This window comes from Nanorana parkeri, unplaced genomic scaffold, assembly GCF_000935625.1.
Source record: "Nanorana parkeri isolate BGI_ZX_2015 unplaced genomic scaffold, ASM93562v1 scaffold139, whole genome shotgun sequence".
Taxonomy (NCBI): Eukaryota; Metazoa; Chordata; class Amphibia; order Anura; family Dicroglossidae; genus Nanorana; species Nanorana parkeri.
In genome coordinates this window covers 1335518-1353353 of record NW_017306407.1, presented here as the reverse complement: position 1 = coordinate 1353353, position 17836 = coordinate 1335518, and the positions used below count along the sequence as shown (strand labels likewise).

Here is a 17836-nt window from a genome sequence, read left to right as displayed (position 1 = left end):
AATCCTGGCTGCCTTCAAGAGAATGGTAAGACATTAAGGGTATGTCAAGGAGCTAAGCAAAAAGCCATGTAGATAAAGGCCACAATAAAGCTAATGAAGAAAATTTTCAGAGGCGGCTCTAGACATTATGAGGCCTTAGGCAAAGCTCAAATGTGAGGCCCCCCACTTACACCCATACTGAAAAAAAATGCATTCGATAATTAAAAAATGAACTGTGTTGATCAGTGATGGCAGAGAGGTGGACGTGGCCCAGTGCAAGGATTTTTGCCTACACAGGCCCCACCTCCCTGGTGCCCTCAGGCGCTGCTTATGCAGCCTTACGCTAGCACTGGCCCTGGTCTCGTGTTACCCAGGAGGTGAGCTGAATTAGACCAAGGGTCAGCAAGCTTTTACACACCAAGTGCCATTTTTTTTGCAACCATCAGACAACCAGGTGCCAATGAGCAAGAGTGCACCATAGTGTTAGGTAAATTTCAATGATTACACTCGTAGTTGTAGTGCTAATAGTAATTTCAACTCACAAATTAGTTTAATGTGTTTACCTGGCCATTAGCAGTACATCTATATGTGGGAAAAAAAACGAGTAACTGGTGCACATATAAAATATGTTCATATTTACATGTGCTGAAAAGTTAACTGGACTTACAGACCTCAGACCAGAACCAACACAAGGCACACCTCAGATTTGAACCAATACATGGCAAACCTCAGACCAGAACCAACGCAGGGCAGAGCCCAATGCATGGCAAAGCACAGAGCAGAACCAACACATGGCAGAGCCCAAAGCACAGCAGAGCGCAGACCAGAACCAACGCACGGCAGACCTCAGACTAGAACCAAAGACATGGCAGACCTCAGGCCAGAACCAAAGGCATGGCAAACCTCAGACCAGAACCAACTCACGGCAGACCTCAGACCAGAACCAACACACGGCAGACCTCAGACAAGAACCAAACGCACGGCAGACCTCAGACCCTCATCTAGTGTTGTTATATAATGTATACTGGTCAGCTTACCGTTACATACAAAAAGGCATTCTCCAGAGTGTGCCATTTCCTCAGTATGTATGCAGGAGCCCCGGAGAACGTTACCATGGAAACTGGGAAGCTTGTAGAAGCCCGGCAAGTCCTCTCCACAGGCTCAGACAGTGGTGAGGGGTGGGTGGTCGGGCACCTGGCTGGATGGCAAGCCAGATCTGATTGACTCTTGCTGGCAGAGCTGTTGGCTGCTTTGTGTCCCGTCTCTCCCCCTGCTCTCACTCTCACTGACACACGGCTATGCTGGGGATGAAGCAAAGTCCCAGCAGATGGGAGTAGTGAAGTCCTGGTGGAGGAGTGCTCTGCTCCTATCGACGAAGATGCATTTTTTTGCTCCCACCCGCTGCCACCTGCTTTGTCAGGCGAGTTAGGCGGCAGTGAGGCCTTAGGTGACTGCCTAACTCACCTAATTAGAGAGCTGCCAGTATGGTGTACAATGATAAATGTTGCTCAGTATCACTTTCTTGCACTTGTTTCTCCAAACTGAGCAGAAATAATTCTAATCATAGTAATGGCTGTATTTATTCTAGGTTGGACTGGGGTGGGTTGCAGTATCACTGGAAACACTCCTCATGTGTAAATTTCTTTAGGCCAATAATCAGGGTTAAAAACAATGTGACAAGGAATTCAAACATAGACTTCTTGGTACAGACACACACTTTCAAATAAAGTAATACTGTAAATCCTATCATATATTCCATGTCTTAAAACAATCCACATCCTTCAAAACCATCTAAATACAGTGCAAATACACATATAGCAACTATAACTTGAACTGTCAAAGAATTTGTAATTCTGTGCGACCAGTCTAGGCAACACAACCAGACAGGACAGCCAGAACGTGCATACTCACAGCAGCAGCACAGATTAGTCAAGAACTTTAATGAAAGCATAGTAAGCATAGTGCCAGTCCGAAGTAGTACATGTTTTCTGGTTACGCGGAGGGTTAGTGTTAGAGTTACGGGGAGGTTTACTAGTGTGAAGGGGGTCTTAGTCTAAACCATAGCGCTCAGTTCCTAGAGTTTAGCACCAAAAACTAGCAGCTTGCTGATTAGACATTGAAGAGCCGCAGTACTTGATGAGGTCATTTGCTAGCCCTGTACTTTTCTCATGTCAGCATGTTCATTGTCAGCACATGTGCATTGCAGCAAAGCCTGATTGGCTCCTAGTGCTGCCCCCCAGAGGATACATTAGGCTGATATGAAGAAGAATTCAGGTACTTGCAGTTAATCATTTTAAAATATTGTAATGCTTTATTAATTAATACACAAATTAATTAAACAAAGTCTTCATATCTGCCTGGAGTTCAGATCTATTATATAAAAAAAGGGTAAAGTGGCATGGTATGTAACTAGGGGCCCCAGAGCTCTTGCTATGCATACTTTCACATTGTGGCAGACTTAACATTTAGTATGCACTCCTGCAGCAATTCAAGGTCCGTGCTCCCCCCCCCATCGTTCCATTTCCACCATTGAGATCAGCCACTGGTCGGCCCGTGAAGTAAATCATGCACATGGGAGTTGCATTGTTTTGCACTTCATTCTTACATCTTACAGGTGCCAGGATTTTGCACTGTACATTCACTGCTGTCAGTGTATAATTAGAAAATATAATTGTTAGCAGTTATGGAAAAGGAGTTGTGTGACATCCAAGAGTCTCTTCTGCCATAAAGCTCTATCTGCTAACAATTTTTTCAAATTTTAGTTTAGTTCCACTTTAAAGATGTTAAATGTTGCTCCATTAATCATACTATACCTACAACCATCAAGGTCCTAACTATACAGGCAATGAAGACTAGAATAACAACAATTAGATATATACCTAGCATAATGGATGTCATTTTACATTTGCAATATATGAAATCTAGATGTAAGAGTAATTTTGAATTGCATAGACACATGGCGTAATTAAAACATTTTGTACTATTAGTAATATATACTAATCGCTTGCATTCTTTTCTCAAGGACTTTCACAGATCCTCACACTGGTCCTTGATGAGTTGGGTCTGTTCTACCACAGAGATGTCAATGGAATTGGGGTACTGTACAGTTTGCTCCAGGCTCCATGGCTGCAGTCTTTACTAAAGGTATTTAATAAGAGATGATAAAATCATGAGGGCAGCCTTCTTTTCAGACATCAAGTATACAAATGCATTTAAAATATCAAATATGAGCAATCCATTTAATGCAGACGTTTAAAGGTAACCAGAGTCCATCTTGCTATTAGAAATAGGTTATTTTTAGATAACATTTTGACAACTTAAGGCCACCCATATTTGAATTCAAATTTAATTGCGGAAAAAAAACTATTGTCACTTGCTCTGTTATATACATTGCAAGGATTTTAGCAATTGTCATTGCAGCACCCTACCTGCTACTCTTTCTGTATTGACACAGATGGATTCGACTAAATTCACCTTTTTGAGGACAGAGTGGATTGGTTTTCTTGCTATACAGTATATATGCTCTTATTATCAGTCTCAGTGCAGCAATAAGGAAAAGACTGGTGAGAAAAGCAGTAAAATAATCAGATGAGCAGGGAATGACATTTCTGGGGAAATTCTGTACACAAATAATATACAGAACCTCCCCACTTATTCTCATGGTTGCCAAGGGTACAAAGAAGCCACGTTTAAATACCTAGAAAATCAGAGCTGGCTGACGTGGAACGGTCATTGTTATAGCCCATCTCAGGGCACATTTTTCCCCTAAACCGCCTCCCACCCTTCTAGATAATCCCCAGATTATCTTTTTTTACTTGCCAATCTCCTGTAGTGAATCTTCTTTGAAATCCAAGTGATGTCATCATTCAACTTGAAGATCCTCTTCTTCCAGCAGAGCAGGGAGGATGAATCTTCAGGTCACCCTACAATGCATAAGCACACACCCTGCAGATTTAGTGAGGGGGCATTGAGAAGACCTGTCACTCAGAACACAGAGCGTCGGCTGGGTTGACTGCTCTATTTAACAGGAAATGCTGCCACAAGAACAGTTGGCAGGTAGCATTTCCTGATGAACTGGGGAAGAAAGGAACCGTGGGGCAGCTTAAAGCCCTATAGTAAAGCTGGGGAAGTTACTTAATCTAAAATAAACAATGTGCCCAGAGAACAGCTTTAATAACTTTTAATTACAATGTGGCTTATGTAGATAAGTAAATACATTTGAGTTACCCTATAAAGGAAACCGGAGCAAAATTTACTGCAAAGGTTGCCATTTGTGACCTCCTTCTGAAAATGTTGCCTGGTTGTTATGCTGACTCTCTAAGTTATTAGCCTTAAACAAGTATAGAGCAAGAGAAGTCAGAGCAAAGTCTGAACGTCTGATCTGTGACTGCGAAAGTATTGAAACCATTAGATCATTAAAAAAAACCATACCACTTGCATTTTCATTAAATGTTAGCAATGGCAACTTTCATCCTTTAACCATAATTTTGCTTTGAAGCAAACCTTTCCTATGAGACATGTTATGCTCACTCATTGACTTCCATAATTGTTGAATCCCTGAACTGGGACCAATATACAGATCAGAAAAAACATAGTAAAGTCATCTGCATATGTTTTCTGGGTTGGATTCAAAGTATTGAAGCCAAAGGGTCAACATGACAGAGAGATGCATAGTTTTTTTCAGAATGAGAAGTTAGCATTGGCAGGCTACATGTTTTTTTTCTCAAGAAAAATGTAATTTAAACTCTTAGGGAATTTAGAGTTTTTTAGAAATGTGCAATAAATCTGATCAATTTGCCAAAATGTCATTTATTATTATTATTATTTTTTAGTAACATATATTATCTTGCCAGTTAAAAAGAAATGCAGACAGAAACATGTGCAGAGGCACAAACAGTGTTGTACTAGCAAAACAACTAGAATGCACAGAGACACAATCAGTGTTGTTTTGGCATTCGCAAAAACATGCGGAGAGACAAAATTTACATTGTACCAACGCAAGCAGAATGTTTGCAAGGACGTAATCAGTACCATACTGACGGAAGCAGAAATATGCACAGAGACACAATCACTACTATCTTAATGCAAGCTGAAATATGCAGAAACATCATTTGTACTGTATTGATGCAACCGGAAACATAGACAGAGGCACAATCATTCTGAACTGTACTGACTCATTTAGAAATGTGTCCGCAGAGACACAGTCATTACCGTATTGACACAACCAGAAATGTGTGCAGATATACAGTTAATCCTGTATCAACACATTATTAGATAAGCAACCTACCAACTTATTATCCTTTTTTGCGGAGTGTATTACTGTGTAGAAAGTACATAATGGCACTTGCTCTACCCTACAGGTACATGACTGCCTACACCAATACATAAGAAAAAGGCCTACACCTATTATACCAAAGGCCCGAACACTATCCAGTGAGGTTAGTTGAAAAAGTATTTTATCTAAATGAAAATGTTTTTACTGTAATTTGCTTATTCACTTTATTCAGTTATTAAGAACATGAATCCTGCTTTCCTTTGAAAGAGCCATGGGATGCCTTTAAGGCTCTTAATACATAACAAAACTTAGACACCTTATGTAGAATGTAGGAGCAATGTTTTAAAGTAGTATTGAACTCTCAAACGTTTTTTAATAACAAATCCAAACCAAACAAATATATATATATATATGTGTATATATTAAACTGATGAACAGTAAAAGCGTTTTAATCGTCACCTATGGGCGTTTTTTGCGGGCGCATGCAATTTAAGGCTTGACATGTTTGGTGTCTATTTACCCGACGTGACCCTGACTTTTATGTTTTACTAAAAATATGGGTAAGAATAAATGTTTTACAACATAACGTAGGGAAACTTTTTTGTTTTTTTTTACATTTATGGTACTTTTTTAATTATATAGTAAAAAAAAATACCCCCGTGGTGATTATATACCTCCAAAAGAAAGCTCTATCTGGCCCCAAACTTTTTTAACATACATTGCAAGGCTATAGTCCAGTCATGCTGACTGGTGAAATTTTTGACTGACTGGTGAGACACTATCAAATTTTTCAAGCCCTGCAAATATATATTGCAGAGTATTTCTTTACATTTTTGCCCAAGCACTTACAGTCATCATGTTTCTGAACAGCTGGCTCCAATTCTCTCAGCTCTGCTTCCCTGAACTTCCTGTCCAGTACAAGCTCTCAAGGGACAGAACAGTCTCCAGCAGCTGTCCATTCACTATCTTGGAGAAGGGAGGAGAGAAGAAGGATGCGGGGAGATCGGGAATGGCTTGCCTGCTATGCCTGTGTGTTTCTGAAGACACATATAGCTTTATAGCACACACTAGGGTGTCACAAACTTTAGGGGGAGCCTGAGATGATGAGGGCGTCCTCTCTTGCTGCTCCAGTCCAAACATCCCTGGATAGTGGGAACAGGTGCGTAAGGACAAGGAGGGGCACAAGTGCCGGTAGGTTGCGACTCCTGTCAGAGCTAAGTGCAGTTTGCAGGGGTCCCTTAGCAGGATGCAGTTGTAGTGCAGTATCCTGGAAGCAGAGTAGAAACAAGCCGGGTCAGCAATAATCTGGCAGCGAGGTACACAATTGGAAGGCAGGACGTAATCAGAGACAGGCCGGGTCAGTAACTTGCAGGCTGCGAGGTACCAAGGGAGCAGACAGGAGAGAGGTCAAGGAACAAGCTGAGGTCAAGGAGCACAGAGCAGGAGCAGCGGTCACACAGGCCGGGTCAGTAGCAGATGATCAAACAGGTTTACAGGTCTCAGGAGCAGGGGTACAGCTGAAGATCAGTCAGCAGGGAGGTCAAGGTGTCTCAGTCTTAAATAGCCCTGTTGGCGCCATCATTAGGAATGGGAGTGCGCGCATGCCCGCGCAGAGGCACGCGGCCGTGTACAATCCTCTGTGTAGGACGATGCGCATGCGCACGTGCCCGTCCAGCAGTCTGACCACACAGGCTAACTCTGGCTTCATGACAGAGCCAGAACTTTTGGCTTTTATATCACTTTAAGTATATACCCCCATGCTCATGAAAAGCAAAAACTAGATGATTTAGCTCTACACATCTTGGTTAACTTTGATATGGTAAGTCTTTTTCAATGTGTCAGGTGAGTCAGTGCTTTAAAAAACATAATTATGTTAGGTATTGTTATTTTTGATTATATATTTATTTCTATGCCACAGGCACATTTGATGGGCTATTAACTAGTATTTTTGTTTTGGCAGGTAGTGAATGTATTGCGTGAGGCTCCACCTTCTTCTGATTCTCGTGAATTAAGACGTCTTCTACGAGGCCCACACTTTAAGGCAAGCCATATAACAAAGCAAATATATACTACAGGACTTCTTATAAGTCACCTCTAGGCACTTGTAATTTACTCCTTTATTCCTTAGGCTCTCTTGTCTGCTCATGATACTGTGGCACAGAAAGATTTTGAACCCATTCTTCCCCCACTGCCAGGTAACATACCTGAGAATGAGGAGGCTATGCGGATTGTGTGCCTGGTGAAAAACAAGCAACCATTGGTAAGGTGTTATAGTTATGACTTTTGATGATTATGTTGGTTAGTGTGAACCTTCAACACAGTTAGTTAAAGGGATAGCAAAACACTCATATGTTCATATTGTATAAAAGAGCTTAAACTGAAGACGCTAACTTAAAGCACAAGTATCCTAAAATATGTTTTTTGGTGGAATATCCTTAACATACTTCATAGTCTACATGTAATAATTAACATATATAGATTGACCAAGGGCTTCAAGTAGAAGTCCTAGGACTACAATGTAGCCTTATATACATACCCTTAACATAGCCCTGGCCTAACACTGGTGGTCGGAGGTGGGGGGTTTACATTGCACATGTTGCAGTCAGAGAATATGAATGGGTCACCCCACAGTCTGCAGGTGCAGGCAAGGCTACTGAGACACTCTGCTTACTCCTCATTAGCCCCTGCTGTGCTGAGCTTGTACTTTGCACTGAAGAGGAACTTTGCTTTCAGTCTTCTCCTTGGTCACACACACTACTAAGATGGCTTCTTAGCCCCTAAGCCAGCAAATATTGATCTTCCACTGAAGGGAGAATACTGATCAATACAGGAAGGGCCTGTGTTGATGGACTTTGATGGGCAAATGCTATGTGCTTTTGATATCAGCTTGAGAAACTTCTGAGATCATTCAGAATTCATTGCAAGTGCATTTGGCCTGCATTTGAACTGCTTCATCAGCTTTTAAATTCGCAGAAATCAGGAGGGAAGCATTTCAGAAGTGAACAAAAGCCTGTCAATTTTTTTTTACAATCGCTTTTAAAATATGAACCAATAAATCAGGTCCCTCCCTGCCTCTGAACCCCATAACATTCACCTTGGGTATTCTATTACTTGCAGTGTTTTCCTTTCTATAAATGATTGCTACTCACTTACAATGTGTTTTTGAACTTTCTACAAAAATTAGCTAACCTTTTCCCTTGCACAGCCCCCTCCTTCTTTGGCCTCTCTTCATCTGGGAGTGTTTAATATCTGTGCTGGCCTAGGTCCTCCTTCCCTCCTCTCACCTCCCTACATAACCATTTATATAACAGCTAGGGGAGAAACAAAGGGGAATACTATAGATTGGCACTTGAGTGACAGCTGAGTCTTCTGACATCACATCTATGATGGTGGCACCCAGCAGCAGTCTCAGGGCTTTTGGATGTCTACACAAGAGAGGATTTTACAGGTAAATAATATATATTAAATGCTCATATATTCTTATGGGAATATTTTTGTTGAAATGAATGTCCTGGCAACAGGGTCTCTTTAACATACTTCTTGTAGATTCCACTTCTGAGCAGTAGTGAGCACAAAATCATACTGATATAAAGATAAGTTACTCATAAATGACAGATGGATAGATGACGATGCGTAGCTGTATGACCTAAATGTTAGTGGGTTTGGCATCTTTTCCCTCCTTATCTAAGGACAGATTAATAATGAATGTTTCCTAATTATGAGTTTATTACACTGTCTGCTAAGTCATTGTGATATAACAATTCCCTAATTAATTTCAGTATTTCCACTAGGTACCTATATTTACTTATTTTTATTGGAATTACTATTATTAGGTATACTTTCAAAGTCGGCCTCCAGGCAGATATGAAAAAATTAAGGTATATGTAAATGAAGGCATTGTAGGCAAGGCAAAAAAAAAAGGATGTTGCATTGGTATGTAAAATTAATCAGTGGTCATGTGACCACAATCACTCTGGGATCAGCTGGGCACACCCAGGTGGGGGGCATGGGACCCAGCCAGTCCCAGAGACATACTGTTGCCTCTACACTTGTTTGCTGCAGGTCTATTAGGGTTCTGTGCTGGAGGCTTTGATTGGCTGCTTGACCTCACATGACACACCCCCTAATCTTCAACAGCTTGACTCCTGACCAGATCCGCTGTCAACCATGCTCGGCAGGGTTGTACAAGGGGCATTCATGACATCACAGGCAGACTATGGGACTGCATGCATGCTGTGTATCATCACAACATATTGCTGTTCCCGATAGAGAGAAAAGAGAAGGTAACCTAATAATGCTACCATGGGTCTGAAGCTGTGGTTAGCAATAACAGGATAGCATGGAAAGAGAGGCTACATAGAGAAGACTGGCAGAATCACCAGGTATTTAGACTTTATTGGATTATAGAAAAAAAATTAAAAAAGGTCAAGTATCAATGTTTATATGGACTGAGGATTTGGTTTAAGGAAAACCATATTTAAGGTTACATACTCTATAATGTAGCTAATTATTCCTTAAAAACATACTTGACTGTGTTTTTAATTACTACGAAATTAAGTTCCTGAATCTGCCTTTAGATCAGCTTTATTTGACTCCTGCATAGCTTTTTTTTATATACTAACTCTTTTGTAGCTCTACCTACTAGCATATAACCACTAAACATACTGTAGTAGAGGAAAAGGGCAAATTAAGAACTGTGATTATGAGAAACACTTTTTTTCCCGAAGGGAGCTACAATCAAACGTCATGAAATAACTGGAGACATAATTGTTGCCAGAGTGATCCATGGTGGCCTTGCTGATAGAAGTGGTAAGGAATGTTTTTCTACATCTACATATTTATGTACTTTAAATGCATAGAGCTATGGCGCTTGTACCTTATAATCTATATATTTTGAGCTGAAGCGATACTTTTTTATACGCTATCTAAATTAATTGATGTGTTCGCTTTTAAAAATATTGTAGTCTCTCTGTGAGACATGTCGTTTTATTCATCTTGTCAAGCAGTAAATTATTAATTGGTTTATTGTATTTTTTTCACAAAGTATGTCCCAATCCTAGGTTTATTGTATGCTGGGGATAAACTGGTGGAAGTAAATGGTGTTCCTGTGGAAGGGTTGCAACCAGAGCAAGTGATTCAAATTTTGGTAAGGTGTATACCTCTTTGTATCACACAGAAGTAGCATTTTTGAACTGCGTGGCTATTATATAATTTAATTAAAGACCAGAGTAAATACAGTTCCCATAAAATTAGAAACACTTCTAAAACCAGACTGTAGCTAAAACATTTTGCACAATGCTGGGGGGAGGTAAAAACTCTGGCAGGTCCTTCTTCTGTCACTGTTGACTCTGAACCCAGATTAAATATGGGTCTTTTGAAGTGTCTATGCAAAACAGATATTCAAAGTACCTGTTGGGGATATTTCCTTTCACTTTGTGTACCAGAGACCACAAGGGAAGTGGTGAGAATCACCCCAGCATTGACACAGACGACAACAACAACAAAAATTAAGACTGGATTCACACTGTTCTGTGTGTTGCAGCGTGTATGGAAACATCCAGGCATAGGCATGAATAGGCTCATATAGGTTCCCTTTTACACTAAACTGCAGTGCATAGATATGAACCAGCCATATAGGAAAGAACGATGTTTCTACTTGATATGCATTGTCATGCAGCAAAATGTATGCGTTTTGCTGCACAAAAATGGACAGGGGTGAATAGGCCATATATTTGGACATTATTGATTCTGCTTTCTGAGTTTTTCTCCTTGCAATCCCGGTTCCTATTTGGGAATGAATCCCAGCATGGGAATAAGACTACCTAGTCTGGGTTGTCATGTCAGAAAAAGGTTTCTTGAAGCTCAAAGCCCTAATCTCAGAAACCCTCTTGGTTGAATGTAATCAAATCTGGAGCTTGCAAGTAAGTCCATGCCACATGGTAAATCCCACTTTGGGAATCTTGCTTTTCTCTGAAGTCTAGGATAAAGCCCCCCTAAGAATTGGGTGACTACAAGAGTGCTGAGGCCCAGCCCAGAATAGGCAGTCTACATGGGAGATCTTCACCTCTGAAATGTAGCCGCAGACTGGTTCCCCCTCAAGTTCTTCCTAACTCCTAGCTGGGAATGTAGTGTGCCTTTTTAGAGCAATCCAGACACTAACGTCTTTGTCTTGTCAGATGTTTGTTCTGAGGCCTGTTAAGAGCCTGAATCTTTCAACCTCAAAGCACGCTTGCCGGTCACTGACCAAAGCATAGCCAGGGACCAGAATGGATGATGTATTTGAAGCTTCCATAGGAATAAAAAGGATGGTTTCAGCTTTGTAAAGCAGACATGATCTCCAACTTGTCAGAATTATTTTTCAGGGCAGAATCCATATTTCCGATGGTAGAGTTAAGTGTCTGGCTAACCTCATAGGGGCCAAGTCAACTAAAGGAGGTGACTCCAGACGCTGGACATCCTCTTCCATAAAAGGATATCAGTTTCATACCCTGTTGTAAAAAGTTTACTTGTGTTCGATTTTTCTCAATTTTCCTGAATGAAATCTTTTAGTTCAGTCATCATAGGGAATTACAATGCTCCTTTTGAGGAGTCTGTAATACTTCAACTCTTTGCAGGGGACTGCAGGATCTTCATATTTTAAGGCATCATTAACACCTCTTACAAAGAGAAGCATAGTTCCAATACTGAGTGTCATATTACTCTGTCCACAAACTCACTCTCCTCCCTAAATTTTGGATAATATGATGGCACTTATATCTTAGTTCTGGGAGTCTGATTTGTCCAAAGATTTTATCCTGGAACATTGGCAAACAGTGCTGGTTTTACCATTATGCACCAGAACTAAAGAGTTGTACTTTGTACATTTTTATAATACACTTTTAACCATTAAGGATAGTGATACAGTGATCTTTTATAAACATATTTACACATTGTCATGTTAGGATCTGCAAAACAAGAAAACATTCTGATGATAATCCTAGAAGAGGATTGTTGCTTTAGATCCTAAAGGTTGTATTCCTACCAGCGCAAGTGATGGAAATCCTGACATTTTAGCAAGTATGGAGGCTTAGTTTTGCAGGCACATTTTTCTTTGAAATCTGGCTGCTCCTAAAGAGAAGCAGTCCAGAATGAGAATTTGTAACAATCTAAAATATCTCTGATATTGTAAGCTGCACTATTGTAACGATTTGGGAATGGTGATTTAGATTATCACAGATACCCATTGCTGACTTGTTCTCTGTTTGGGTCTGTTTAGATCAATTGTAAATGCAAAATACAACCTTTTTCATTTACAGGTGCATTCTGAAGGAACAATTGTATTTAAACTCATTCCTGTTGGTGATCGTACCGTGAGCAGTCACACAATGGTAAGAATGACGTTCTAACTTCCTTTTGTGTAAATGTAATAAATATAATTAAACATTAAAGCTTCATTCACACTTGCCACTTGCATTTGTTTGCAGAGATCCTGCTGCACAATTTTGTAGGCTAGATGCTTTGTTTATTCTGCTAGATGCTTAAAATGACATGTGTCTACACGGGTTTACAGAACAGTAAGTCACCACTTGGTGATGTAACTCTAGACATGGAATAAAAAGAACTTTACTTTGAGAGACTTTTAGCGTACTGGTGACTTGCTGTTCTGTTTATCTGATTCAGCGGCCCCATCCGCTGTCATTTCCGCACCGCCCCCCCACCCCCATTGGATGCTGGGGCTTTCTCGGTCAGGAGTGCAGTGGGATTCCTCATATGACTTTACACAGGTTTAAACGCATATGTGTTTAGATGCATCTGCCCTTTGTCCATTGAAGCAGCCATTGAGATTTCCGCAAATAAACACATCTTTCATTTACATTTTGGTGTGTTTAGAAGTTACGAATGATTCCTGGATGCACTTAACTTCTATTGTTTCTTAACGTAGTTAAACTGACTACAGATAAAAGCATCTTAAACGCAAGGTGTGAATAGATCCCTTGGAAATCATTAGATGTGTGTATCTAATCACACCTAGTGTGAATGTAGCCTTCATATTTCCATAATACAAATTAAAATAATTGTTTAAATATCTAGACAATTGGACAATCTCTATACAATATATTTAAAAAAAAAGGATATAATATATTCTGGTGGTTACACTAAGGCCATTATTTTTTATAAACAGCAGAGAACAGTAGTGAGTAGGAAATAATGGCAATCAATCACATATTCGCTTTCAATCACAATATCCACAATACACTTATACAATGTGGTTTCTGTGTTAATAATAGCACACTGTGTTACTAATGTGTTGATGGTGCAATCACTGAAGATGATTCCAAGTTTGAATGCTGTGTTGTGCCTTTATTATTGACTTATAATGGTTAATGGGCAGATAAATAGCTGTTTTTGGAAATAACACAATTTATATCATTATTTCATTGATTAGTGCCACACCAGCTAGTGGAAGACGGAATGTTTATATTCTATCTGAATGAAAAAAACAAACCTAAATTAAATTCTGACTGTATACCCAGAGTCTTATTTACTAGTTTTTGTACTTTGCTTTTATGAACCAGACCTGAGGGGAGGAAAGTGTGGGGGGCCGAGAGTAGTTACAAGACTCCTGTGGTTCAGTTAATATACAGTTATTTGGTCGTCATCTCTTTCTCTGTAGGCTCTTATTTAGTGTATTGTATAGGCAGGTGATTAATTTTAAACAGTTACATTGTTAATCAGGTTGAAAAAAAGTCCATCAAGTTCAACCTATAGGCTGGGTTCACACCTGGCCGTTACTATAGGCACGTTTTTTAGTTCAGTGAAACGAGGGTTCGACGCTCGTTTTTATACCTCCCTGGCGGTATGATTTTTTTTCCCTTTATTTTCTCTATCTTTTTTTCGGGGTTTTTTTTTGTAACTTTCAAACTTCCCGCCGGTTCCCCCCCCCTGCGACGCGGACGCTCGCAAGGGACGGAACCCGGAAGACGGCAGCGGCCGGAGGACACAGCTGGGATCGCATACAAGGTAAGACCAACGCTGTATTCCCGAGTGTGGCTTGGGGTTACCGCTTTGTTAACCCCGAGCCACACTCGGGAATACCAATGGATACGCACGGAAATACGCCCCAAAAGAAGCTCCTGTACTTGTTTGGGCATAGCGTGTTTTTCAGCGCGTTTCCACGTGCTGAAATACGCCCAGGTGGGAACCATGCCCATAGGAAATGATGGGATTTCACTTGCTGAGCATTTTTCAGCACTTCGATCAGCGCTGAAAAACGCCCAGGTGTAAACCCCGCCATAGAGATAAGAGGAGAAAATAGAAAAGAAAAGAGGAAAAACCTAAAACAGAACGCTATGCCCACAGTTACCCACTGTTGATCCAGAGGAAGGCAATAGTTGAATTTTCTCCAACAAGGGAAAAAAATTCCTTCCTGATCCCATAAAGCAATCGGATATTCCCTGGATCAACAAATTATGAAAGCTGCCTCCAGAATTGCTTTCTAGTTTAATTTTTGCAGTAATGTGTAACACAGATGGTGACAAAGGTTACTTGCACAGAAGGGTGTCATCATGTCCAAGTGCCTAGGTCAGGGGTCTCAAAACTTTTAAAACAAAGGACTACTTCATTGTATGTCAGACTGTTTGGTGGTTAGAATGTGGCCAATGCTGTACAGTTTGCCTTTAAAAAAAATATAGATTATATATGTCAATATAAATGTCAGATGCATTTTTTCTTTTCAGCTATTTGTCCGGGCAATGGCAGATTACTGGCCTCAGCAGGACCCAGCTATTCCCTGTGCAGATGCTGGTTTACCTTTCAAAAGAGGAGATATCCTACAGATAGTGGACCAGAGTGACTCCATGTGGTGGCAAGCAAGAAAAGCCTCAGACCTCAGTAGGTGTGCGGGCCTTATCCCATCTAACCACCTTCTGAAAAGGTAATCGTTGCCATGTTTACAGCTAGAAAATCGCCATATTCAATTTTTTTAAGGATTTTGCATACCAAAAAGTAAAATGTTTTAAAGGTAAAATATATTTTATTTATGTTCCAGGAAACAACGAGAATTTTGGTGGTCTCAGTCCTTCATGACTCATTCTTGTCTTAAAGCATCCCACTGTGAGTATCTGCCTGTCTCTTGGCTGTCACTTTCCCACATTACACATGCGCAATTTGTTTTCAGATGCATCCAAATTTCTTTCCCCTATGAACTTTTATTGTTAAATTTTTCTTCATAGCTATGTATGTGTGCGTGTGAAAGGGTATGTGTATGCGTGCAGGGCAAAAAATTTCAGGTCATGAGCTACTAGCCAGGCCTGAAAAATTATTTGCCATCAGTTGTCCTGCATAACGCAAACAAACATACAGAGGGCACAAGGCACATCAGCAAAACACACGGGAGCATTACACATACCTCCACTGCACAACGCACAAGGACATTATGTATACAGCCACAGCACTATGCACAGAGCATTAGACATACCGCCACAGCACAACGCATAGAGCATTACACATACCGACACAGCACAACGCACATAGCATTACATATAGCCACAGCACAACACACATGGTATTATATATGCTGCTACAGCACAACGCACAGAGGATTACACATACAGCCACAACACAGGACATTAGACATATAGCCGAAGCACAACGCACATGACATTACACATGCAGCTACAGCACAATGTACATGACATTATATATACAGCCATAGCACAATGCACATGACAGTACACATGCAGCCACAGCACAATACACATGACATTACACATGCAGTCACAGCACAACGCACAGGACATTACATATGCAGTTACAACACAACGCACAGGACATTACACATATAGCCAAAGCACAACATACAGGACATTACACATATAGCAACGGCACAATGCACGGGACATTACACATGCAGCCACAGTACAACGCACAGGATATTACACATATACTTACATCCATGATACACACATGGCACCCCGACCTATCTCTATGTCCCCCTCAATCACCTGCTGGCAGGGGCCTGACACTTGGGACTAATTCTGGTCCCATGCATAGCTATTGCAGCTCAGGCCGAATGAAAGGGACTTGCCGCATCGGAAGCTCCTGAATGCAACTCGTGAGCTCCCGAATGCCATTCAGGTATGGGAGCCTCTGCTTTAGTATATAACACCTTGGCTCCCAGACCCAAATGGCATTCTTGAACTCCCGAATGCTATTCTGAAATTTGGACTCCCGGACTTCCCCCTTATCAATTGGGGGGGACGCCATGCTTTTTTTTTTAAATGTCATTTTTAAAACAAATTTCTCTTTGCTGCAACGAAAATTCGTTCATAAATACTACCGCATTCGAAATGAATGAAAATTCGGATTCGTCCAAATCCCGAACCGAATTGACTTTCAGACCCGAATCTTGAAAGACTAAATAAAAAATAATCTGAAACGAACCGAAACATTTTTTTTTTGCCAGCGTACATGTCTATCCCACATACATAACTTGCATTCAGAAGTAGATTATAATAACGGCAGAACAGGCAGCTATCTTGGGCCACAGACTCCAGGGCAGGACATGGTGATACTAAACAGTTCTACAAATCAGTGCTCTTTACAGTAAGTCAATTTCAGCTTTGCAAGTCCTTAGACTTAGATTTTTAGCATTCACATACTTTGTATTGCTCTCATTGAAGGTTTCTGTTGTTATTATCTATGTATACATATACACGCTCCCTGTATCTGGAAGTTCAGTATTCAATTATTCCACCACTGCATAGAATAATTCTGTAATTGTAAACACCCACCCGGTTCTGAAATAAGGTGTAAAGTAGATTTCCCCTATATTATATATTATTATTGCCTGTCACTCACTTATTTTAGCCACATCTCCAGTGTTAGCTCACAGGCTGGTTGATAGTCATATCACTGTTATTGGGCGTTGGCTGTGGTTTGAACATCTGTCCCTAGCTGTTGGCACTTTTTCTGCTCAAGCATCTACAGACCTCTTTCTTCTCCTACAATGAATCTTCTGCCCCCACCACAGTCTGCTACTTTGCATGTATACCAGTGCATATCAACACACATTGTTATGCCCCCTGGGGTGTGCTCCCAGGCTTGTGCAGGTCACTGAGTCTTTAACTACATTTGTTAGAAGAGAAATTGCTTACCTCTCCTAAAACTGTTAGTTGCGTGTCTGCCATGATGACCCTCTTGCTTCAATTCTGTAAATCACTGACTTAGATCAAGTATGTAGATATGGGCTGCTGACATTTCTGGAACTCTCCCAGTCCACATGCTTGTTGTGGGACAGTGACTAGGAAACTATTAAAGCTTGTAGAAGACAGTCAAAAAGCATTTCAGAAGGACATTAGTAATAACAGTCCCTGTAAATATGTTATGACAAGTTTTCTAATTTGCCAATGGACCCCATGAGTTGCATGTTGTAGAGTGTAATTTAGCTCTTTGGCATACATTAATAAAGGGTTGGCATACACAAACATTTAGGATGCCTTTAAAATTAGTTTACCATTCAATTTTTTGGGCTCATATGATTTAAAAGCAAAATACAAACTGACCCCAACTGATGTAAAAAAAAAAAAAAAAAGAAAAACCTTT

General features: G+C 40.5%; 1 protein-coding gene across 1 annotated transcript in view; it reads left to right on the top strand.

The window, feature by feature from the left end:
* Nucleotides 1–1062: 1062 nt before the first annotated feature.
* MPP4 (membrane palmitoylated protein 4) overlaps nucleotides 1063–17836 on the top strand; it is a 45741-nt gene continuing 28967 nt past the window's right edge. The window contains 10 exon segments of the mRNA XM_018554010.1: nucleotides 1063–1150; nucleotides 3002–3123; nucleotides 5340–5417; nucleotides 7215–7295; nucleotides 7383–7514; nucleotides 9982–10063; nucleotides 10315–10400; nucleotides 12550–12621; nucleotides 14971–15167; nucleotides 15282–15346. Of these exon segments, the coding sequence (XP_018409512.1) occupies nucleotides 1063–1150; nucleotides 3002–3123; nucleotides 5340–5417; nucleotides 7215–7295; nucleotides 7383–7514; nucleotides 9982–10063; nucleotides 10315–10400; nucleotides 12550–12621; nucleotides 14971–15167; nucleotides 15282–15346 (1003 nt within the window).